Below are 24,979 nucleotides of genomic sequence, written 5' to 3'. Positions count from 1 at the left end.
CCGGCGGCGGTGGCGGGGCGGACCTGGGCGGGGCGGGCGCTCCTCCCCGCGGCCCCGCGCCCCCTCCCCGGCCCGCCGGGGGGGCTGCCCCGGCCCGCGCCCCGATTGGCGCTTCGTGGCTCCGGCCGGAGGGGAGGGACTAGAACTTTCCGCGGCCGCGGGCGGACTCTCGTCTCAGCCCGGAGCCGCCAGCGCCTGCGATCAGCGCCCCCAGACCGCGGGAGCCCGCCGACATGACCCACTTCAACAAGGGGCCCTCCTACGGGCTCTCCGCCGAGGTCAAGAACAAGGTACGGGCGGCGCGGGGCTCGCCGGGCTTTGTCTGCACCGGGACGGCGGGGCGGGACGGGACGAGGCGCTACAGGACGCGGGGCTCCGCTGCCTCCGGCTGCCGGCGGATTCCGCCCGCCCCGCGCGGTGGAGGCGCGCAAGGATGCGCCCGCCGCCGGCCCGGGACAGCGCTGCCCTTCGCGGCACCGCTCGGAAAACTTGCGGGCACCGAGGAGCTGTCAGCGCCGGGCGGGCCCGTGTGCGGAGCCGCGATTCGCAGCGTGGCCCGGGCTGCACCTGCCCGTGCCGGCAGCCCTGGCACGGGACATCCCGCTCGTGCCTTCTCCGCCCGACGGGATCGGGCGGGGCGCGGCGCTGGGGCCCGCAGCCGTCCCAGAGCCGGCGGAGCGGCGGACAGGGGAGCCCCGGCGGGCAGAGCCGGGCACGGCGCGGGCGGGGCCGCCGAGCGGGCGCTGCGCGGGCGCTGCGCGGGTCGCGGCCCCCCGCGCGGCGCATTCCATCCGCATGACATCATGGGCACGGGCGGCGTGCGGCCAATCGGCGCGGGGCCCGCACAGACGCGCATTGTCCGCCCGCCCCGCCCCACCCCGCCCGCGGGGGCGCACAAAGGCGGCGCGGCCGCGGCTGCGGGCGGGACCCGCGCCCCTGGGGAGCTCCGCCAGCGGGAACAGCCGCGCCGCGACACCGGGGCTCCGCTTGAGAGCGGCCCAAACGGCAGCGCTGGCTGCAGCCGGGCCCCGCGGCCGGAGCCGGTTGTGCGCGGCTTTGCTGAGGTTTTTCTCTTAGGAACAAAAGGTGTCTCGCGTTGGCCTGTTAGACTGGCTGCTGCCTTGCAGCGAACAATTGCCTAATAAGAAGGAAAAGCTTTGCAATAAAAATTACACCGCTAAACAAGCGGGGATAAGTTGGTGCTCAGTGTCTTTATTCAGAGGCTTAAAATCTAAACGTGGTCTTTAATAACCGGTTGTTTCACACGCATGTCTGGTTTCAGGCTTCAGCAGATCCCCAGATCCTGTTTGACTTGTAGCTGAGTGAGCTGAGTGAAAAGGAGAGCAGGGAGGAAAGTAGTTACTTTAAACGTTATAATTTATGCTTTACAAAACAACATTTTGCTTTGGTTTTTTTCTTTATTGGCTTTCTCAGGATGGTTGTGGGTTCTGCTGCAAAGTTTGATGACATCATGTAACCAAATGTCTTCCAGAGTGGTTGCTTCCAGCATCTAAACTTAGTGATTTATCTACATCATTACACACTGAAAAAAAAACCAAAAACCAACAAACAACCCAAACCTAAAAAAAGACTAAAACGTGTTGTGTATTACTGCATGTGAATTAGGAAGGAAGTAGATGCTCTTCTACTTTGAAGATTATTGACAAAGTGATGTAGGTTTAACAGTGATCCCTTAATGGGGACAAGATGGGAAGAAGTTCTTTGTTCTTTCTTTCAGTTTCTCATTGCCATCAGCTTCCTTAGGGCCTCCTGAGGAACGGTTCCAAGCCTGTGCATCAGCAGAGGGTTTGAAACCGGTGTAATTCACACCTTTATGCAAAGGGCCTTCTACTTCATCTTGCTGGGTTTTGTTTTGCTCCCATTCTCTACCTTCATTGCAAGTACTGCAGAAGGTTGGATGTTTTGGGGCAGCTCCAGTTTATTTGTTTGTAGGTTTCTGTTGTGTTCTTTGAAAATGTCAGTGCAGCAGTGCCATAGAAAACAATTCAAGTGCACCAAAGGCAAATTAACTCATCCTCTTTCAAAAAACCCAAGCAAACAAAAAGAGCCTCCAATCAACAACAAAATCGCCAGAAGAGGTGTAGCTTTGAGCTTTTAGAATGTTGTTCTCATTGGAAGAGATCAAATTTCAAAGCAGTTGTGTTATATACAGGTATATCGTGTACCTCCAATCTAGTATCTTGCATGGGTTTGTGTGTTAGATGTGGGTCTGTTCATCTGTATAATTCCAGAGGACCAGCAGATAATGTCTCCATAAAGAGCAAAAGTTCCTTTTCCCAGATTTTTCTGTCTCATGAAGATTTGAAGAATTAGAATTTGAAGAATTCCAAGTCTTGGAGTTGGTTTTTGCTGCCAGTTATAATCACACTTTCTAAAATACTGGCCTTTGTGCAGACTCTTGTGTTATGGGGTTTTTGATGTGCTGTTGGGGTAATGTTTGTAAGTGGCAGTAGAACCTCCCTGCTTGAATGATAGTTACTGTTAAATATCCTTGTTTGAAATTTTCAGTGCTGATCTCCAAGCAGTGTTTTTTTGTAAATGGACAGCTTCATGGCTATGCTGCCCGAGGGTCCAGCTGTGCTGGATAAAAAAATTCCTTGGTTTTGGTTTTTATTCTTTATTTGCCCATTTGACATTGTATTAGTGATCAGAGAGACCTTTTGTTTGCTATGGTACTTGAATAGATGATTATAACGTGTCCTGATGCTTTTTAAGAATTTAATTGAGGTCAAGATTCAGTCTTTAAGCTTAAAATTTATGTCTAGTTTGGGGAAAGGTTGTTTTTGGTTTTTTTCTTTGTTTTGGGGTTTTCGGGGTTTTTTGTTGTTGTTGCTTTGAGGCTCCACCCTTCTCTTGTTTTGCTCCTTACCTTAGTTCACATTAATATGGTGTCTGGTGTCGGTTAGGGATGTCTTTTCCTCATTCCTGCAGAGAAAGCATGGAGTTTGTGTACTGGTTCCCAGCTGTAAGGAAACTTGTCTGCATGAGAAATGTGTAGGTAGTCAAACTAGTGTAATCCCTTTGAAGCCGATTCCCTGTTTACTTGAGATCACAGAAGATAATTGATCCAAAACAAATATTCAGTGGGGAGCCCTTTAAACTGATTGAAATGAATGGTTTCTTCTGCAGGCAAGAAATAATTTTCTTCTTGAGCAATGGGGAGTTTGTGCAGTACGTGAGGTTGACATAGCACGAGATGGTGATGCAATTAGATAGAGCTGCAAACTCGATTTTGTGTTTGTGTCTGATTTATGCTCCATTGTCTTGCTGCAGAAGGTGTGGAGCAAACAGGAATATTGGGCAGCAGAAGGAGAGGTTCCAGTCCATTCAGCTGCTTCCTAGTGGCTCCACCCTTCCCATGGAAGTGTTATTTGTATTAGGCAGGCATTTATCTTCCCCCTCCTCTTACCTTTGATACAGTGCCAGTTTCATCTTCGTAAGAAAGTGAGGGTGTGCAGGAGTGTGGTTTGTGTGGGGAGTTAAATTTTGCATAGCATTTGGCTGTTGCACGTTCCTGACTTTCCCTCTGAGCCATCCCTGTGGCAGGAAGCTTTCACTGGGCAGTTCCATTTTCCAAACTTTTTAGAGGCAGCAGAGTGACTGCGGTGTTATCCCAGCCCTGCAGCTGCCACCCTGAAAGGTCAAGCCCTAGCGAAATGGAACAGGAAGGGAAACAAACTTTATAAAGTGAAGGCTGTTAGACAAATGAAGCCTGTAAACAAAATATCTCCCTGTTTTGCAAGTGTGCAGGAGGGCAGTAGCGTTTCCTGCTTTCCTTCTTGAGGGCAAGTACAGATTAATGGAAAAGAATTGAAGTATGTGGTGAATAATGCAAACCAGTCCTAGGTATGATTATTGTGTTCCTCTTGAAATTGCTGAGGAGAAAATTCTTGTCATCTATTTTACTTGCTACAGGCCAAATAAACAGATTTAATTGCTTAGTCCAGAAATTACTCTTTTTAAAATCAATATTTTTATCTGGGAACCAGATTAAAATAATTCTTTCAGATTTTTTAATTAGTGATTTAATAGTGAGATAAGTTTTGGCTGTCTGTGGTTGAACTATTAGGCCCTCCTTTCAAAACAGAAATAATACCTGTTTTCATTCTTAAAATACAACTCTTCCTACCATATATTTACTTTACCATTCTATGTTTCCTCTAGATGTTTTTCCTTTAACAAACCTTTAGGTTTGCTCACTGAATTTTGTGAACCCTAGGTGAGAATGTTTGCCACTGATAAAAGTGCATTTCTGTCAATGTTGTCTGAAATTATACAATAAAAATTGAGACTGTACTGGATAAAGGCAGTGAAAACTTAGGGTTTGAAAACAGAGGAGAATGATTTCTGTCATCATAAATGACAGTGTAAGATCTCTGCATTCTTATTCTCTTGTATGTAGACATCTGTGTAACTTTTAAAGAAATAATATCTTTCATTTACAAGCTTTGAATTAAATTCAGATGTTTAGTTTAAAATAAAATCAGCCTGTGTGACTATTTGCATTACACAAATCTTCATTTTGTTGCATGGGGAATAAATAAAAAATCTAATATTTTGGTGCTCTTAGAAATATTGTTATAGACATATATACTGAAAAGGGAATTTTAGAGGAAATAGCAGAAGAATTTATAGGAGCAAGCATTAACCTTTACTTTGCTCCAGTTAATTCATGGTTTCTCATAGTTGATCATGGCTCTTGAAGTTTACATTTTCTAGCTAAATATCAATTTCGCTGTGGAAAGCACTAAAACTTTTCTCTTTGTGTCCAAATTTTGTATTTTTTTCAAAGAACTATGAATTTCTTCGAGCTGGATCCAGGCATTGGTAACAGATCTGCAGTTCAAGTGAACTTCTTGACTTTGTATTTAATGGTACAGTTTTGATAATTAAGTCCATAGCAAAACTGTCTATGAAACATAAACATGACCATGGAATAATTCCATAGCTATACTTACAGTTAGTTGATGTTTGGCACAATAAACATGCACCACTAAAAACACATTAGTGATATAAAAAAGGAAACCATCTATTTTTGTCAGTTAGTTTTAAGATGGATTTTTTTAATGTATCCGCAACCAATTTATGAGAATTCTCCAATTAGTTTACAATTTCTGTGCTGGTTCCTTGTTTCTGATGCTTAGTTTCACTTTGACTGACAGGATAAATGTCAGTTAATTGTGTCCCATGGCACTTGCTTGAAGGTGGCCCTGCTGCTCTGCACTTCCAGATCACTGGAATTGATTTTTTTGCTGGGCAGATGCTCCCATGCTTTTGGGAATGTGTTTGCCACCTCAGTGCTGAAATGTGACTGTAGCCTCTTGCTGGGAATTTTGCAAAGGATTTTTTTTAAAGGAACCCAGTGAATCACTGGCTTTATTAAGCTGTAGTAACCTATTAATTTGTATTCTCCTAGTGTTAGGTCCTGTGTGTGAAGAGTTCTCATACTCACTGAGAATTGGTATTAACACAGATTAATTAGATTTTTTTTTTTGTGGTTAAATGAGGAAGGTAATCCAGCAGTGGAGAATCTTAACTACAGTGTTTCCACTAAGCTTCATCCTTTACTGCGGATCTCTGTGTGTCTGCCTTGATGTGTCTAATCCATTTACCACTTCCACTGTTACAGTCTCAGGACAAGTCTGTTCTGCCCTGGTCAAGTATGAGTTTCCAGTTCTGTGGCTACTTCAGGAGAAGTATTAACACTACAGCAGTAAGAAGTGACCCTGCTGAGAGGAACAGACTGATGGTGGTGGAACCTTGGTAGCATTGCATTGACAATTCATAGCAAGGATACATCTCTTACCAGGAGCAGGAGCAAGTGATTTGCCATGGAAACACTTCTCTTGCCGTCACCTTGGATGTTTTCAGCCATTCCTGTTCTGGACACTTGCCTGAGCCCCCAGACAGCGAGACTCACCTTCAGGAGCCCTTGCACAGCCCCACCAGGTAGATGTGCCCTGTCCCTGGTGCCACAGCTCAGGAGCCCCTGGGTGCATCAGACAGATGTGTGAAGGAGCTGCTCCAGGGACATCTGGCAGTGGCTGCTGTGAACCACTGGCACAGGAGTTTGCTGCCTCTGCCCCGTGGCTTCAATCCCAGTAAACCCTGACTCTTGATTGCCAAGCTGACTCTTGTCTTTGGGGCTCCTCACACCTGAGCTGTGGAGCAGCACGGGCTGTGCTGAGCTGCAGGCTGTGTCACTGTCCCTGCTAAGCCCTGGCTGAGGGGGCCACTTCCAGCTCTGCCTCTCATCCTACACCCTTCTCTCTAGGAGGAGGGTGATGAATGGCACAGCACAGCCAGGATTAGCCACTGTCCCCAGCGGGATCTGCTCCTGCGTGGGGACAGCACAGACAGAACTGCCAGTGCTGCACCAGCACGGGCACCAGTCAATGAACAGTGAGGGTGTTTGCTGACACTCCTGGTGTGTTTAACCTTAGTGAGCACCCTGGGTCTGCACTTCCAGATTTAAAGCATTTTCTGTCCATGTATAGGATGTATTACAGTGACCTTGTTTATGGTGAATTCATAAACTTTCAGTAAATCTTACACTGGTGTTAGAAAATCATAAAACTTGCTAAGGGTAATTTTTAAGGATATGAGATAAGTATTTTGTATCCTTTGAATGCAAGCTCACAGTGTACTAGAACACTTCTGAAGAAAGCAAATAGAGCTTGACAGTCACGACAATTAAATGGGATTAGCAGCCTCAGAAAATAAAAAGTATGATTTGTATTACAGCAGTGCTTGCTTGTTTAAAATTTACAAATGAATGTGCTCTTTGTGTGGTTTCAGAGTTAGACTTACTTTAAAATTTGGAGAAAAATACTTATTATAGTCCTGTTGGTGAGTCAATACCCATAAAAGATAGATGGATGGATGCACACATTCTTGTGGGACAGCAACACATCACTGATTTTTGTCTCACCTTGTCTTTTTTTGACAGAACATTAATTTGGATGCTTTTTCTTGCCTGCAAATAGTTTATAATTTGTCTTGGAGAATAAAGGATAGAAACTTCTTTGTACTCAGAATTATCAGCTCCTGTAGCTGCATAGCACGGTATACACTGGGCATCTGACACGTCCTTTTAAGGCAAACTTTGTAGAGATTCCCATCCCCTATGGAACTGTACAGGAAAGGCCTTCAGTAAAAATGGGCTCCAGGCCAGGACACGTAGGGCAATTTGAAACAGATTTTTTCTAAATGAGATCATGTGAAAATCCTTCTTTTTTTCTTTAAGAGGGACTCTTGCTTAAAAATGCTTTTTGTAAGTATCTGATTCTAAACAACTGTTAGCTTGTATAGCTGTGTTCAGCAGCAAATACATTCTTTTGAGTAAATACATTTGGTTCTGCAGTAATGCCTCATAGTAACTTATGTCATTGTTTCTATTTAGTGGGGTTGAATGACAGTGATTTTCTCAAAAACAGTTTTGACTTTTCTTCAGGTGGGTGGTTCTGTGTTTGTGACTTGTTTTTTTTAAACTGCAATAACCCTTCCCTCCTCCCACCCACACTCACCCTCTCCTCGCCTTTTTTTTTCCTCCCCTCCTCAAACCAGTGCAGATTTTAGCAGATACTTAGAGGGGAAACATAATGAAACAGCTGTTGCAGAGTTGTACAGAAGTGTTTCTCACCCGAAGCGGTGCCGCTCTGGATGTGTGACTGGCAAGGCTGGCAGGCGCCAGTGCCCTGGAGGAGCTGGCAGCAGGGGAGGGCCAGGAGCGAGGATGCAGTGCTGCTGTCACAGCCACGGTCCAGTGCCCTGCTTGGACTGTCCCCAACTGTCCCAGCAGCTGGGCCAAGCAGGCTGTCAGCCTCGGGAGCCTGAGCTTACCCTGGGCACTGATACTCAAGGAAACCAGGCTGCAACCATTCAGTGCCTGTGCTGCTTCCCTTCCAAGACTCAACCCTGTATTCTGGGGTCAACATGGGATTTTTCTTGAGGATGTTATTTAGGCAGACCTTTCATTAGACAACCTTTTGGTCACTGAGTAATCCTTAAGGGGTACAGAGAAGTGAATCAGTATGTGGCTTGTGCATACACACAGGACCTGAACACCAATTATTTGCCTAAATATTTCTGCACTTCCTTGCTATTCTGAAATGCTTGCATGAAGATGGAATCTGATCTACTGAAAATCCTAGCTGTCTGAATTATAGATGGATTCTAAACAAATCTTGCCCTGTTTGCATGTTTTTACCATGGCTCTTCCTAAGGATAAAACAGGACATTACTATTGCAAAATTCATACTTTGCTTTCCTGCTAAGAAAGCTCTGCCATTATATTGCTTTCCTGATGATATTTCCACTGCTACAGTCTCTTATTTATAGACAGCATTACCTTGTTGGTTTTGCTTGAATAAGAATAATTTAAATTAAAAGTATTTTTCTGTTGTCCCTAATCAGTTGGCTGTATACTAGAAGCCTTCACAGGAAAAGGTAAGGCATCAAATCCACATGCATTTTGGAAGGGATTTGGTTATAGTTAAATATTCATGGTGAGAAGCAGCTCCTGCCTTGCTGCTGACGTGGACCCCAGCAGAGTCTTTCCCTTCTGTGTTGAGCATGGGCAGAACACAAGTCAGTGCTCAGGCCAGTACATACTGAGCAGAAGGATGTGCTGGAGCAGGACCTGTACTGCAGCTCCTGTTGAGATTCCGACTGTGTGACCAGCCTGAGCTGCCACTGCCCTGGTTCACTTTATAACACTGTGGGGGATCAATTAGAAGTTCCATTATATATCATAATTGCAAGTCAACACTGTGTTGGGTCAGTGAAGCATGTGTAGTTCAGGCATGTATCTGGTGGGCCAAGACTAAATGCTCTTTGCTTAATTTTGCAAGAAGCTGTTCCCTTAACTTGTTGACATTGTTGTATTTATTATGTCCTATACAAATAAAAAGTACAAGTAATTTTTGAAGAAAATTAGGACTAATGCCTTTTTACTATGGTCTGTCTTGATGACCGCCTTTATCATTAATAAATGATGGTATGAAAATGTATTTGATATGGACATCTACTTCTATTTGAAAGAACCTAGCTGGTTTTAATAAAAGAGTAAACAACGATTGAGATTAAATATCAGCAATAAAGCACTGGTCTTTGAATGGATGGAACAGAATTGGAACAAAATATAACTAACAAAGTTAAAGTTCAGTCAGTGCACCTGAGCATTTTGTTCTGCAGAACAATAATGGAACCTTAAATCATTGAGGACTGAGACCTCTCACAGTCATTTGCAGCACAGCCTTGCCCACACATTCTTCTGGGTGGGTATTTCAAACCTACTCTCAATTCAGGAGTGCAGCATAGTGACACCACACCTTGGCATCCTGAGTTTGGGATGCAGTGTGTAGGTGCCTCTCCTACCCACCCCCAGCAGTGCCAGCTGCTCTTTCTGTGTGTGTTGAATTGCTGTAAAGTAGTGCTTTAAAAGTTTCTACAGGTATTGAATCAGTCTGTTACTTTGGAGTTTGACTGTTTTTTCTGCTTCTCACATATACTTTCTTCTTTACTCATAAACTCCAGCATAACAGGCTTATGACTTGATTTGTACATTACTAAAACTACATTAAATAAAAGGTTGAGCTACAAGTTCATGTAATCGTAATTTTTTTCACTTTGTCTTTCTTTTCTTAGACTTTCTTCTTAAGACGAATATTATTAGAAAATTAAAGAAACATTTTCTAACGTGTTTATGGTCATTAACCTTTAAAAATAAATGTTGTTATAACACTTTTTGTGTGGTTAAAGCACAACTTGTCTGGGTGGCCAAATCAAAAATATTTTTAAATGTTTCCTGGATTATAATCAACCTTGTGCATCGCCTACGGAACTTTAATTGGTCAGAGATATACCCAGGAGAGGAGTTGAGGTAAAGGGCCAGAGCAGCAGATTATCATTGTCTTTCATTCTTTTTGCCAAGTTCATTCTTGCAGTATTTTTGCTGGCGGTAAAGCAAAACAAGAGTATGAAGCTGTTGATAGACAAGGTCTTCTAAAGCTTAGGGTGTGAAATCTGCACTATTTGTGCTTCTGCTAAGAAGACTACCAATGGGGAGAATTACCTCAACCAGAAAAACATGCTATGCATTTATTGAAAGACTTTGATGTATTACCTTTATGAAAGATAAATCTGGGCAGCTCTTAGTAGCTGAAGCAGCTAAGGAAGTTCTCAAGAAATCATGTCTTCCACCTAAATTACAAAAATAAAAGCCAGATTGAATTATTATGTACAAGGATGGTAAAAATGAGAGGAATCAGTGTTTTCTTTATGAATACCTGTCACAGACAGTGCAGTGAGCCTGTTCAGCTAATGTGAGTTAAAGGAGATAAATCAGTGCAGGTTCACAGGCAACCGAGTGAAAGCCCTGAGCCCAATTCACTGGAAATGCTGGTACCTCAGCAGCTGCCCTGTCATTCGTGCACGTCCCTGTCACAGCTGTGCCAGCAGCAAGGAACGAGTACCTGAGCTCTCTGGGTGGGGGCAAATTAGAGTGGTAGGAGAGTCTTGAGGTTTGCCTTTGGAAAAAGTGCTGAGAAAATGCAGCATGGACTGCCTCTTCGCTGGAGAGGCAGAAGGAATGTACATTTTGAGTAGCTTTTACAGCAACACTTGAAGTGACAGACTTAGCTTTCTTTAGCCAAGTTTTCTGGGAGGTATGTTTGAGTTACCAGTTACCTGCTTGCTGCTGTAGAACATAATTACTCTGGTTTGGGTAAGTGAAGAGGATTTGCAGAGAAGAAAAAAGGTGTGGAGAGAGAATGAAATAATCAGACTCTGCAGTCCTGTTTGGGCGGAAAATTTGGTTAATCAGACTCTGCAGTCCTGTTTGAGAGGAAAATTTGAAAGACTTGTCAACAAAGTTGGGCCTTGGGGAAGGGCTACTGACTCAGAATACAGTTTGCTTGTAAAATTACATATTTGAAAGCAATTCTGTTGGGAGAAAAGGGAATAAACTTAAAAGAATGTCTAATTTCCTGGGCTCCTGTAGTAGCAATAGATTAGAAAAGTGTTCTGAAAAAGATTGAACGATCACTGATGTTACTGTTTATGTTTGCAGGCTCCTTCTAGGCTTTGAGAACTACTCAGAGTAGTTCTCAAACTCTGGTGGAGTTTGAGAACTCCACCAGAGTTACAGTAACAGTCCCAAGAGATGCTCCCTGGGTTATGGATGCTTTTGAATTTTTTTTCTGTTTATGCACCAGATTGTTCTCTATGATTTTTTCCTTTCCCCCACAAAAGACCATAAACTAGGCATCACTGAGGTCTGTCAGGTTACCAGGATTTTCCATGCAGCACTCAGTGTGTTGTCTCAGGAGACATTACTGCTCGTGATGTCAGAGCCCGTCCAGCTTTGCTGTGTCATACCAGTCATGCTGGGGCTGGCTTTCCAAGCAAGGAGAATTCCCTTCTCACCAGGGACCAACAGGCTTTTGTCCATTGGGTTGGATCAGCCGTGTCTTAGCTGAGAACAAGTTTCATATCCCAATGGAGTTTTGAAGCAAAAATCAGCAGTGGTTTAAAATAATAGATAGTGGATACTACTGGAACCATGTTCTCTGGAGGAATATAAATAGTTCAGCAATATACAGACTAAATAAACAGAGAAAAGGAACTCCATACCAAGGAGTGTAAAGTGTGGTGGCATGACCAGAAGATGCTACAGTTGACAGTGGAAGCTGATGGCTAAGGAGAATTGGAGTTACAAGCCAGAAAATTTGATTTTGGCAAAACATGATGAGAGCAAAAAGTGCAAGAAAAAGTGAGAACATGTTAGAAGAAGTGAGGGTGTAGCAGGAGCTGCTGGGCACGAGAGGGAAGCAGCATTCAGTCCAAGGGCAGGCCTGTGTCCGAGTTGTTGGTGCACTTTGGGGGAAGAGATGGTAGCACTGCAAAAATGCAAAAAAAAAAAAAAAAAATGCAAAATGTCATAAAATCCTGCTGGACAGCCAGGGAGTAGAACACTCAGTTCTTCCAGCCAGCTGATCTGGCAACAAGCACCATGCATGACTGCAGGTATCTGTACTTGTAAGATGACTTGGAAACTTTGAGGCATGGTTTGTTCTCACTTCACAGAGTTTAAACTGGTGTCTATGGGAAAAGTGCCAGGAATTTTGGATTAATGCTCATCCATCTCTTCTTTTAAGATTGTAGCCTAAATTTTGATTTACAGAGAAAACAGTGAGATGTTGGCAGGGTATCAGTTACACTACACATTTAAAAAAAAAAGGTTGAATATTAAGCAAAATGGAGACAGCTGTAAAATTTTTATGCTAAGTAGCATTTTGGGATGTAGTGAGATCTTCCATTGGTAATGTTAATGCAGTGTTCTCTGCCTTTCTGTACAACAGTCCATAATGACAGAAAAAATGCATCTTCAAATACCAGGGCATAGTGAGTGGCAGCTCCTTATTTCTCCTTATGATGAGTGCTCATTTCGTTGGTACTTCAAATTGCAAACTTCCCTTGACAATTGCCTTGGTACCCTGTCACTTCATCTTCTTACCCACTTTCAGTAAAAACCAAAACTTTATATTTTTCCAGTCATGGGTTCCCTGTCTCAACTTACAGAGTGTGCTGCTCTTTATTTACACTATGACTAAATAATCAGTGATTGTCCTTGCCACTGTGTCACCTCTGAAGCTAAAGATTAGATATGTAATATGTTTGCACCATAGAATTCTAACCAGAAAGTTCTAGCTTGCTTGTATCATTAAAATTTTTTTAAAAATCCTTGTCCCTTTAATGGGAAGAATTTACTCTTTGTGCCTTTTTCTTGGTTATTCACATGGCCACTAAGCTCTTAACACGTTTCTTCTCCCAGGTATTTATCTGTGTAAATTTTAGACAGGCGATTCAAAAGCGTATTCTAGGACAGGAGGTGATGAACAGGAATTCTGGATAACAATTTGGGAGTGGCTGTGGTCTGCCTGACTCCCACTTCTGAGCAGTAAGGGCTGTCAAGAGCTTCCTCTGCCTTGATACCAGGAGAGAATTTGCTTTCATCTTTCCCCATGCCATCATAAACCCTTAAAAGGGGGAGGAAAAATATTTCATCACAGACTAGTGCCAAGCAAATGAAAAAGAGGTATCAGCATTGGTATTTTTGGCCTCAGCAGGACAAATCGCTGCTGAAGGTAGTGCTTATTTCAATGCAAAGGATGTTTGCAAAGCACTGAAACCACAGCAATTCAATTTCACTCCGTTCTGAATTAATAAAGATTGAAAAGTTGATACAGGAACAAATTGCTACTTAAAGTTGAAACTGTACAGGCTTAGGTCTTAAAACCTGGAGTTTCTAATTTGTTGTTTATATTTGCTTTCAGTAGTTTATGACCTAAATGTGTAAAAGTAAAATTAGTATTAAAACCCCTGGCTAAACATGGATTAAATTCTGTATGAGATGAATATGCTCCTATACTTACTAAAAATTCAGTAAGCTTTCTCTGCTCAATCTTGTTTTTTAATTGAAAAGTTAGTAACTTTGTGTCACTCTAAGCAAGAATATGGGCCATATCATATTTCTCCCTATGAAGAACATTAAAATCCAAATCTTAAGCCTCTATCTATTTTTCTGTCCAATTTAGTGAAAAGCATATATGTAACTCTTCCTATGCTACCTTATCTTGGTGTGAAGTCCTGGTTATTTCTCTTGCTGTACATGGCCCTGTACTTTATTTACCTTGGAAATCCAAAATGTTCAACCGACTTCGCTGCAGTTTTATATGAATATACATCTTAAGTTTTGTTGACAAACACAGTTTCTATAATAGAGTTGTTGATGTACTTTGACAAGCACATGCTTTTTTGGTTGAAACTTACGACTAGAGAGGAGTTTTTTGAAATGCTTACTAGTACTTTAAATTTAGTGTGCTGCACATGAAACCTTTGACTCCTGCTGGGGAGGGCAGGAAGCCTGCAGCTTTAATCAGAAATTTCATCAGAACTAAGAAGTGCAAGCTGTTATGACATGATGTTTAACTTCAAAAGTTTTATCTTTTATACCTGTTTTTTAGCTTAGTAAGATTTGTGTTTGCTAGTCCCAGTGTAAAAAGTAGTGCAGTGTGCTTAAACTTCCTTGAGATGCTGTTACAGTAATTTTCCAGAGTAGCAGCAATGCAGCCAGCTGAACTCAAACTGGAGATCTGGCATACACGGAGCCCTTAGTGTACAGCGTGTACTGTGTAATTTGGAAAAGATTAGCATAAAAGGACAGCTCAAAGTCCATATGATATCAGTTATGGTGTGAAGTACTGGTTAACATCATCACTCAAACTAAACATGCTGCAGGCACACTGAGTAACTTCAAGGGACACAGACAGATCATTCAAGTTGGCCAGCAGAAGTTTGCTAGCTTCCAGGAATTCATGAGCTTGATAAAAACAGTGATGATTGTTACTGTCTCTGTACTGCACATGGAGGGAGGGTTTTCACACTCTAAGATCTCCCAAGGAGGAAAGTCCTACCTGAACAGAACTGGGTGTGAGGATCAGGTGTGAAGTTGCCAGAGTCAAATTGAAGGCAAGGATTCCAGCCTGAAGCATACATTGGCACAAACCCAGGTGTATCAGTTTGTCATAGGCAGGGAACACCCAGCCTTTTCCTGCCACAACCTTGGGTCACTCATAATTTTGACCACTTCTATAAACATAAGTTTCCTTTTAAAGATATTTCTATTAAACCTGTATCTCTGAAGCATCAACAGAAAGAGCAACATCAACAACTTGATGTATCTTTTGACATTTGTCAGAAGAAAGAAATAAACAGTTGGCTTCCTGCTATCTTATATTAAACTTCTGCAAAATCTTATATCCATTGCTCCAATTGAATAATTTTTACAGTATTCTGGAACTGTAGGGTTTTTTTGTGGCACTGATGATACTGTGAATGAAGCTGCTTTACTGCTTTCATCTTCAGTAGACAGTATTTTCTTTTGCTGTAGACTTGTACGATTTAAGTATCTTCTATGAAGGTTCAGTATTTATAAAGGATCAACTGTTGGCATATTTTTGATTAGTTGTAATGGAAAAAGACATAATTTTTTTACATTCAAATCAAAGCCTCTGGCTTCACCTCTTAGATAGCAATCAAAGGAAAACTGGAACATCTCTGATATCCACATGTGGAAAATATGAAATATTCAGTAAGAGCATTACATAACCTCTGGTTGTGCCATTGGGAACAGAAGAGCTAAGAATTCAGAATAAGCATAATGCCTTATTTCTGGTAGTATCTGACCTGTCACTCTCCCTGTTTAATCCCTTCTCACATGTTTAAAGCCTTATTTGAAAGATTCCACATCTCTAGGTTTTCAGGTAGATTGAATATTATTTGCTGAGAAATAAACACCAATTTTTACTTTTTGTGACTTAGTTTCCTACCAGCTCAAAAATCAGAACAAAAATAAAGCTTTTAGTGGCAATAAGAACTCTCCTCATGCGTATAAGTGTTTTTTACTTCCTGTCGCTAGATAACCACTGTAGTGATACCCCAAAGCAATTTAAAACCTCTTGAAAAGCTCAAGATTTGAAACATGGTAAAGTACTCCAACATAAAGTAAATATCCTTCAGAAGTGATAAAATTCCACCTGATTACTTCTAAGGTCCCCAAGCAGTGGGGTCAGCAATTTAATATTCACTTCAGTTGTAATCTCACATATGGAATGCACTTATTGTTAAATGAGGAAAATTTCTGACTTTTTCTTCTTTGCCTGCCAAGAAAGATTAAGATAGCCACACTTGCAGAAGTCTTTAGGGTTCTCACTCTTACTGGCTTCCATATTTACTTTTTTTTTTTTACTATTGGGAGGGAAAAGATTAAACTGTGTCTCTTGGTGGTGTGATCGCAAATGATCACAAACTTAATTTCCTGGGGTTTTGGTTTTTTTTTTTTTTTTTCCAGAGTTGAAAAATAAGTTAAGTGGTAGAAACGCAAGTCCAGTTCTATTTCAGATGATTTCAACTGCAGGATTGCTAACACTGTCTTTAAGCTACACTGAAACTGCCTAAATTTTCAGAAAGCACAATGTTCATTATGTCTGTAACTAAAGAATTGTGGGGGACATTAGCTCAAGACCCACTTTGTACCCACATGCTGGAATGATGATTTTATCACAGTATGAGCTGTCAGCATATGAATGATTATCTGCTGTCTTCTAACTGGAGCATGAGAATAGAAAGTTCTGGCCTTTCTATAAACCCCGTTCCTTCACTTGAATTGGGGTACAGAAATAAATTGTACACTGTCTTGCCTGTACACAGAACTTAAGGTTTTGTGAGTGAGGTCCCTTTTGCAATATTTTAACAGGTTCGCTAATGTGCAAGAAGTGTCCGATGCTACAATTCTGCCTTTTGGGGAAGATGTTTTGGTATATCCTTCTCCCTTGCACATATATTTATTTTCACTCAACGTCTAACTGGCTCAATTTTGTCCAAGACTGCATATTTTCTATCATGTTGAGTGAGCTATTTGGGTTCTACCAGATGTTACTGGGGAGACAAATTAAGGCTGTGATCACATAAGCTTTGCTTCCATAGGAAATAAAAATATCCATGAAAAGTCATTTGTAAGCTAATCACCAGGTTAGGAAGGAGAAAGATGACAGTTGACTCCTTCATATGCACCATTTTCAAGATGTTTCCCATCCCTTGGTGTTATTACCATCACTGGAAATGAATGTGGTTGTGCTGCTGCTGTGCTAAACCGAAGGGATTGAAGGGGGACTGCCTGCCACCCTCGAGATGAGACCACAGCCACGTCCTTTCAAGCTGTGATCCTCAATTAGCTTTTCTAGTCTGCATCTCATCTTAGCTAATATCCAAAAGGTGTGATTAAAAAATAATGACATTTTCCTTGTCGTCTTGTACAGAATGCTGCGCAGAATTTTACACCTTAGTCAAGATCTGAATGTAGGAATGGGTTAGTCCATTATCCTGATCTGTAACTAAGGCACCATTGCACTACTATTACAAATAGTCTAAGGAAAATAAGTATTACTCAGACAAGGGTTTGAAGTAAAGCCAGAGATACAAGAATTTTCCATTCCCCTTAGAAGAAAAATACGGAACAGAGTACTGTAAATTGTAGTTTGGTCAGTTGGGAGCCAGGGATTATTAATGCTAGCCAAAATGTAGCAATTGCCTCTATCCAAGTAATTCAGATACGTTGGAATTATAATCTCCTTCAGTGTATATATATAGCTGCTAATAGCTGGCCGTTCTTGGCTGAAGTCTTAAAACTAAATGTAAAAACTCTTAGATGTACATTTTGCTCTAATGTGAATGGCTGTCCATGAGTTTCTTGTTTGTAAGCAGCTGGTGTAGCTGAGCTGCCTTTCTGCACGTTAGAAATAGTGCAGGTACACTGTGTGCGTGTCTGTCAGGTTTCTCACAGTGCTCCCTCCCTTCCCACCCTGCTCACTGACCCATGCAGGACAGCTAATGAAGCTGGAAGTGCTGCCAGCCTCTGCACCACTGCAGGTTATTTATCTCACACAATCTGGTGCTCAGATAACTTTATTATCTGAATATGAAGATTTTATATGATTTCAGGCATAGAATCCATTTTGTCTGACTTGCCAATATTGAAAAGGATTGCAAGGGTGACAGGTTTAGCCTGAAGGAAGTGGGAGCTGCTTTGTGGTGCATTCAGGGGAGGGGAACAAAGGGCAGAGTGAAAGAACACGGATGCTGTTGGCAGCTGGTGGTGTTGAAGTTCACTGTTTGAAGCATTCCTTTCACATGGGTTGATTTCTAGTGACTGAACCATAAACTTACACACAGAGTAGGGAAGTCTGAACATCTGGAAAATGAATTTTTAAGTAATCTTTCTAACAACTCTAGGCCTCTTCTTGATGCCTTAAACTTCAAAGATTTTTGCAGGTTTTCTTCCTTTGCAATTAAAATATGAGGTCACAATTTATTCCAGAAGAGTCTTCCAGGAAGGTCAAAGAGAAAAGAAATTGCAGGGATACTAAAGGTTAACGATAAACCAGACACAGACCAGCCCCCAGAATCCCCAGCGAGATAACTTAATGTTGTAGCAACAAGGAAAAACTTACTAGGTCATCTCCATTAATCATAAACTAGCTATAAAAGCAAACCCACTATCATCTTCAGCTGAGTAACTTCAAATCTATTATATTAAGATTTCTCATGTAGAAATTTACACGTGAGCAGTAGTACTGGTGGCATGGCAATTCAGAATATACCATTTCCCTTCCTTACTTCCTGCCAAAGTATAACTTGACTCCTGTATTTTTTTCAAAAATCATTCCTCTGTAGCTGTCAAAAGACTTTTCAGGAGCTCCAGGAATTCTTACTCAAAGAAAAACTGCAACATGCTTAAAAGTGCTTTTTCCAAACAGACCTTTAGTAAAGCCATGAAAATTATAGTTAAAGGGATAAAGTACTTACATCTGTACTCTGATGTATAAAATACAGATCAAAAATCCAGCAATAAAATTACTGGATGACAGCTACAGCATACTCTGAAATGGAGTTGGGGTGGGGAAGAGTTGGAGATTTCTCTCCTGAAGTAACTTTATGACTGCTTGTGTTACAGATTGCCCTGAAATATGACCCCCAGATAGAAGAAGATCTGCGTAACTGGATAGAAGAGGTGACAGGGCTGAGTATTGGTGCAAACTTCCAACTGGGATTAAAAGATGGCATAATCTTATGCGAGTAAGCATTTATTAAGTAACCTTATTTTTAGGAGTTGTCTACTTTAAAGGAACTAAGAAGGGACTTTCTGAAGATTCCCCTTGAAAAGATGTCAACAATTACAGTCAAAGATAGCTGACTGTAGGGTGGGAGACAACTTGGAAACTGTTGGAAAAATGAGCACTTAAATCTCCTTTATATTTCAGCTAAGATTTTTAAGTGTTTCTAAATTTAATGGTGTAGCTCATTTCTATAGTAATCAAATGGCACACAAAAATTCTTACAGTCTGTTAGACTTGTGAGACCTGAGAACTGAGCTAGTCCACTGTACGAACCAAGAAATTAACCATTTTGATGAAACTAATGCAACTAATAAAGACTGAAAGTATTATATAATGCCTGCACAGATGGTATAAGGATGAGATTTATTGTTTAAGCATTTCCCTCTTTTTCACCTCCCCAGGCTTATAAATAAGCTGCAGCCAGGATCAGTGAAGAAAATTAATCAATCAAAACTAAATTGGCACCAGGTAAAACAAACAAAACAACCTCAGAACTACACCTTTAACCCCCTGAACCCCAAACAGTACTTTGGTCTGTATTAACAAATTTGCTGTGAAAGTTGTACATCTTAAATCCTAGTAGCACCAAGTTAGATATGATACATATCCAAGAGCTGAGGATGCTGCAGACATGAACAGTGTTTAACAGAAGGCAGCTACAGCTGAGGTGGTTCATCAATGGCAGTTGAGCACCTGTATTTAATAGCAGTGCTTTAGCTGTTCAGGGAAGTGTCAGATGGAAGAACAATCTAGGGCCCTATAGCAAAGCCTTTGCCCAGTAAAAAAAAAAAAAAAAAAAAACCAAAATTTCTTTTTATTGGATCACAACTGAGTTTTCCATCCAGGCAGTGCTGCAAGGTATTAGGTCAACAGCCTGCCTGTACCTAGACATCTCTGTATGAAGCATCCTCCTGAAAAGGTGTCTGGAACAAGCATTGGAAGGGTTGCTGCCTAGAGTTAACAACTGCCTTTGCTGTTAATGGGTCTAGCCTAATACTGTTATGTCAGCCTCCTTGTTTTCTTGGCATTGAACACTTCTAAATATGTGTGAGGATTTTTGTTTTTAAAGTTTTAATACCTCTTAAGTCTTCAGAAGGAAAGAAGAGATTCAGTCCTTACTCTTTATGTTCTACATTGCTTTCCAATTTCTACAGCACATAGTGCTAAAAAGTGCTAATAAGCCCCAAGGCTTGTTTGTCCCAGGAGGTGAGCAAGATAATGCCTTCAGTCCATACAAGGATCCCATCCACATAGTTACAGTTTTATTTTATTCAAAATTATCAGTTGCTGAAGTCAAATGGCATGGATACTGTGTCAGATTTTCTAATTTTGAAGCAGGTTTTAGATTAGAATTTCTCTTGGAAGGGACAGTTGAGACAAGTCTTATCAAAGCCCACTCTAACAAAGTATATGGTACTCACTGATGGAGGGATGCCAGGCTGGATGATCTCAGTCTGATTTCTGAAATCAGTATTAAAACTAACAAATACTTCTCACCAGTCATTCTTAACCATGCCAGCTGTTTTGTCCAGTTTGCACAAGGCAAAGAACTTGAGTAAAACAAGCAAACAAACGTACCAACCAATACCAGAAGGCTTTAAAATTACTTAATTTCTGATCTGAAACACTGTAGAAAACTGGCTTTTTTGTTTCTATTTAGCTGGAGAACATTGGGAATTTTATCAAGGCCATCCAAGTCTATGGTATGAAGCCACATGACATTTTTGAAGCAAATGATCTTTTTGAGAACGGAAATATGACTCAAGTACAGACTACTCTAGTGGCACTGGCAGGTCTGGTAAGTATTTATACCTCTGGAGTTGGCCCAAATCCACGTGCCAGTTCAGATGCACCCTACAACCCATGTAAATACAGAAAGCAGCGTCCAGCCTGTCAGGAGAGGACAGACAGAACTGAGAGTCTGAAGTGCAGAGGTTGCACTTCAGAGAGCTGTGTGCTCCCACGTGCCCCAGGGAGGCCTTAGAGGTCAGAGTGGGGGTTCCTGACTGCTTCCATGTGCATACACAGAACAGGGCAGGCTCACAGGAGAGCACTAATCCCTGCAGAATGTCCTTTTGACTCGGGTAGCTTTGGAGTGCCACCTTCAAATGGTGTGGGGAACTGGTTCTGAGCCCTGACACAGTGTCATGGAGACAGACCTGCTTGTGGAGCCCAGGCTTAGAGACTGGAGACAGAAAATACACTTCAAACACTGAATATTCTATTTTCCCTCTCCCAAAATAGGCAAAAACTAAAGGTTTTCATACTACAATTGATATTGGTGTCAAATATGCAGAGAAACAAGCACGAAGTTTTGATGCAGGAAAACTAAAAGCTGGTCAAAGTGTAATTGGCCTGCAGGTAAGTATGAAATTCAAGTTTGCAGTAATTTGTTACATTTGAGAACAGCTTTCTTGCTTTGATTAACTGGGATATTGTTTATGCAAAACCAGGTGCAGAATAAGAATATATTGTTATCGTGGAAGGAGGAATGAGGTTTTAATTCTTGTAAGCAGTTGATTTGCTTTATAAGATCAAGTCACTGCCTGGAAGGTTGGTTTGTTTGTTTTAAATCTGCTGTAAGAGTGATAAGGAGGAAAGGAACAGCTAATATTAGCACCATCATCTCTGTCTTTTAAGGTGGTTTTAAAGTAGGAGTCTTTGGATAGTTAAAGTTCTCTGTATGGTAGAAACTTGTTTTTTCTCTCCTCTTTCCTTAGTAATCATAAATGCCAAAGTAAAATCTTAAAATTCCTCTGGTAGAAAAATTGTGGCAGCATAAATTAATCATTACTGTCCAAGGTAAAAGGTACTTTTTACATTTTGAAGCATACATCCATTCCAATTGCAATGCAGTTGGGCCTTAGGATGACAGTTGCCTTTATTTTTCCCTTTGAAACTTTTGAAAGGAGAAAGGGTAATATATTACAGGTAGTGGTCAAACTACATGAGGAAAACAAGCACTGAAATGACTTTTTTTTTGTCAGCCATCACAGTTACCAACCATATTTTTTTCCTTAGACTATGCTTAATGTACAAATAATTTCTTCTGTCCACTTCTTCCCTCCCCCAATAAAGATGGGCACCAACAAGTGTGCCAGTCAGGCAGGCATGACTGCTTATGGAACTAGAAGACACCTCTATGATCCAAAAATGCAAACTGATAAGCCATTTGACCAGACAACGATTAGCCTACAGATGGGCACTAACAAAGGAGCCAGTCAGGTAAGCAGGACTGTGTGTGACGTGCAGGAGGGACACAGGGAGGGACACAGCTCTCAGCCCAGTGGGATGGGACAGCCTGGAGTGGTGCCCAGTGGCAGAGTTTAACAGGCAGCGAGTGCGTACAGTTCAGCTGTGCTCTTATGCAGTAATTGAGGGACTTGAATCTCTTATCTTAACCAGTGTGTTCTGTGCTGAGTGTCTTAAGGCATAAAAACATCCCAGTGCTTCTAGAATTTCCTGCTGGCAGTGTTATACCAAGAGAAAACAGTAACTTCATTATAAGTATTAACTAGACAGAGGCAAAAAAGAAATTGCTTCCTGGCACTACCTTAGTCAGAATACTTAGTATATTCTTTCCAAGAAGGAACATAAACTGGACCTTTCTGCAAGGATTTGCTTCTGTGACTCACCTACTAGTGAACAGGTGTTACTGTACTGTGTTTTTTTTATATTTTAATTCCTACTTTTCAGCACTTTCAATGAGGCATACTAGTTGAAATCATGAATCTAGTAATCACAGCTCTTGACCTTCTTACTGAATCTCTACAATCCTGTTTTATTAGGCTGGTATGCTGGCCCCAGGTACCAGGAGAGACATCTATGATCAGAAGCACATATTACAGCCTGTGGATAACTCAACTATTTCGTTACAAATGGGTACCAACAAAGTGGCTTCACAGAAGGGAATGAGTGTGTATGGGCTTGGACGGCAAGTGTACGACCCCAAGTACTGTGCTGCACCCACAGAACCCGTCATCCACAACGGCAGCCAAGGGACAGGGACGAACGGGTCGGAAATCAGCGATAGCGATTACCAGGCAGAGTACCCGGATGACTACCACGGGGAGTACCAAGATGACTATCAGAGAGATTACCATGGCCAGTACAGTGACCAGGGCATTGATTACTAGCTTTGCATCAAAAGTTCAGTATTAGTTGATTATTTTATTCAGTAAGAACGAAACTAGCCTTGTGGAATTGTTACCTGTCTTTCCTACACACTACGCTTAATGTACCTAAAGAAATACTGCCTTACATACATTCCTTTCTCCTTTCTCTGCCCTTTCCCTGTCTAGTTGCCTTTAGTGCTGTAACAGTTGTAGTCTACAGCATAAACAATAACTGCATATGAAGTAAAAGGAATACTGTGAAAGGGGGAGTGCTCTCATACAGCCAGGTTGTTTCGTAAGGAGCTATGCATTCTCACAATCTCTACTAAGTAGGTTTTTACATACCAAGTTAAGCCTTCATTTTACATATTTACAGCTTTTCTCCGGAGGAGATAAAAGAATCTCATGCTTCAAGTTACATGTGGTCTTTGCCAATTAAATTTAAGATATCTCATTAGTGATTTAATATCATTGCTATGTTTTTAAGGTATTGTTTGCTAATGTTAAGTCCTGCATTAGACATAAGTGTGCATTTGTGATTGTGTATTCATTCCATTATCAACACTGACCAAACTTAGAAATAGTTGTCTTACTAAAAAGGGAGCTTGTACAAAGTCTTGAGCCAACAGAAGTTCCATGATTGATGGTGCGTTTGCCTTTTATTGTGCCATAATATATCCATGTAGAAATGCTTTTTTCTTCCTTGAACTGTATTTATTGCCACACTTCTGAAACTGATCCCATTGTATTTTTATAAATAAATATTTTTTTCTTAAAGGTATGTAGAGGATCTTGTCTCATTTGTTACACTACCAGTCTTAGAGATTAGATGTCATAAGAATTACTCCCAGATAAGCATCACTTTTGCCTATTTTAAGGGCAATGTAGAACTCCGTTCTGTTGCAGTTTGGGTTCATTTTTTTCCACGGGATTTAATCTAACTATCTTGTAAAAATCTCTCAGGAATGAGTGTCACTGACTTAATAGGAGAGGAATGTAGGTCCTTCACAGCTAGGTTCACTTCCCCTCTTCATGACTGAGGTTATGAGCAGAGATCCTTAGCTGTTTGCTGAATTCCTGCCGTTTTCTCAAGGCAAACAAGGATCACACAGATTTATTGTTGCCTCTGCTTCAGCCTGTTGCCTTTATGCCATCACTTGGAGAACACCAAACACTGTTGCTTTAGATTATGTAAAGACACACACAGCCTGTGCCTGCTGAGTACCTGCAATCCCAGGTACTCAGTTACTGATAGCAGAGCTTTATTCCTAAATGGAGGATGCTTTCTTCCTCAGCATGGAGTGCAGAGAAGCTACACTAACTTACTGGCACTTCTAAAAAGGAGGAAAAAGAGCATGTGTCAACAGGGGCCAATGTTGCAGTTTGTAACTTCTGTAACATAATTCAAGGTTATCTTAAAAGTGTTTACTGCAGTTTTAAAGGACTACATTCGCATATTAAATGTTTTACATTTGCAAGTTCTGGATTTATGAAGGATTTTTTCCTCAAGACTGGAAATTGTTTGTGCATGCTCCATTAGTCTCTGTCATCTTTGAATGTGATGTGGTGATCTGACTTTCAGCTGACCTATTTGTTGCATAAGTCTTAAGCTTATTTATTTTACAGAATTTAAATTAGAAAGGCTCTCTAGAGGTCACTGGTCCAAGCCCTGCATCTGAGGCAAGAGTATTATTAGCAACAGCTCTGTTAAGACCTGCTCTTCCTCAATGATTCTCCCCCTTCAAAATAGTAGTTCTTAATTATTTAGAACTGTTATATTGAATACTGAAAAGCAGTTCTACATTCAACAGCAAAAGTTGTTCTGTTTTTATAGTTTGGGTAAAAGCAATCTTTTTCAAAGCCTGACCATGCCCTCCTTTCTTCTGAAGCCAAATCTTAGGCTTTAAACTACTTGTCCCTTATGTACTTAAACAGAAGAAACAAACAACACACAAGCTGTTGTTGGTATGCGTGTTTCATCCACAGAGAGATCCAATGAATTCACAACCGAATTCAGAGTTTGAAGTAGACACTGAGCAAGACCAAAATCAAGCTGCTTTGCTTAAAACAATAGGCTACAACACTTGGCCATGTTCTGGTTAGCAG

General features: G+C 41.3%; 2 protein-coding genes across 11 annotated transcripts in view; one reads left to right on the top strand and one right to left on the bottom strand.

Annotated features, from left to right (window-relative positions):
* Positions 1 to 155: 155 nt before the first annotated feature.
* On the top strand, positions 156 to 23,654 carry CNN3 (calponin 3). Its single transcript, XM_005482064.4, has 7 exons — positions 156 to 290; positions 18,596 to 18,717; positions 19,160 to 19,226; positions 20,419 to 20,556; positions 21,003 to 21,119; positions 21,837 to 21,983; positions 22,547 to 23,654. The coding sequence occupies exons 1-7, from the start codon at positions 234 to 236 to the stop codon at positions 22,892 to 22,894; spliced, it is 996 nt and encodes a 331-aa protein (XP_005482121.1). The 5' UTR covers positions 156 to 233; the 3' UTR covers positions 22,895 to 23,654.
* Positions 201 to 24,979, bottom strand: part of SLC44A3 (solute carrier family 44 member 3) — a 62,311-nt gene continuing 37,532 nt past the window's right edge. For 4 of the 10 annotated variants that reach the window (XM_074546141.1, XM_074546139.1, XM_074546131.1 and 1 more), the window contains 2 exons: positions 10,148 to 10,224; positions 201 to 6,010 (listed from right to left, as the gene is read on the bottom strand). The gene's annotated coding sequence lies outside the window, so the exon portion shown is untranslated. The remainder of the gene's footprint in view (positions 6,011 to 10,147; positions 10,225 to 24,979) is intronic. The other 6 variants (XM_074546133.1, XM_074546134.1, XM_074546136.1 and 3 more) reach the window with 6 other exon arrangements.

This window comes from Zonotrichia albicollis, chromosome 8 (assembly GCF_047830755.1).
Source record: "Zonotrichia albicollis isolate bZonAlb1 chromosome 8, bZonAlb1.hap1, whole genome shotgun sequence".
Lineage (NCBI taxonomy): Eukaryota > Metazoa > Chordata > Aves > Passeriformes > Passerellidae > Zonotrichia > Zonotrichia albicollis.
The sequence above is the reverse complement of the archived record's forward strand: the minus strand, read 5'-3'. Positions and strand labels throughout refer to the sequence as shown.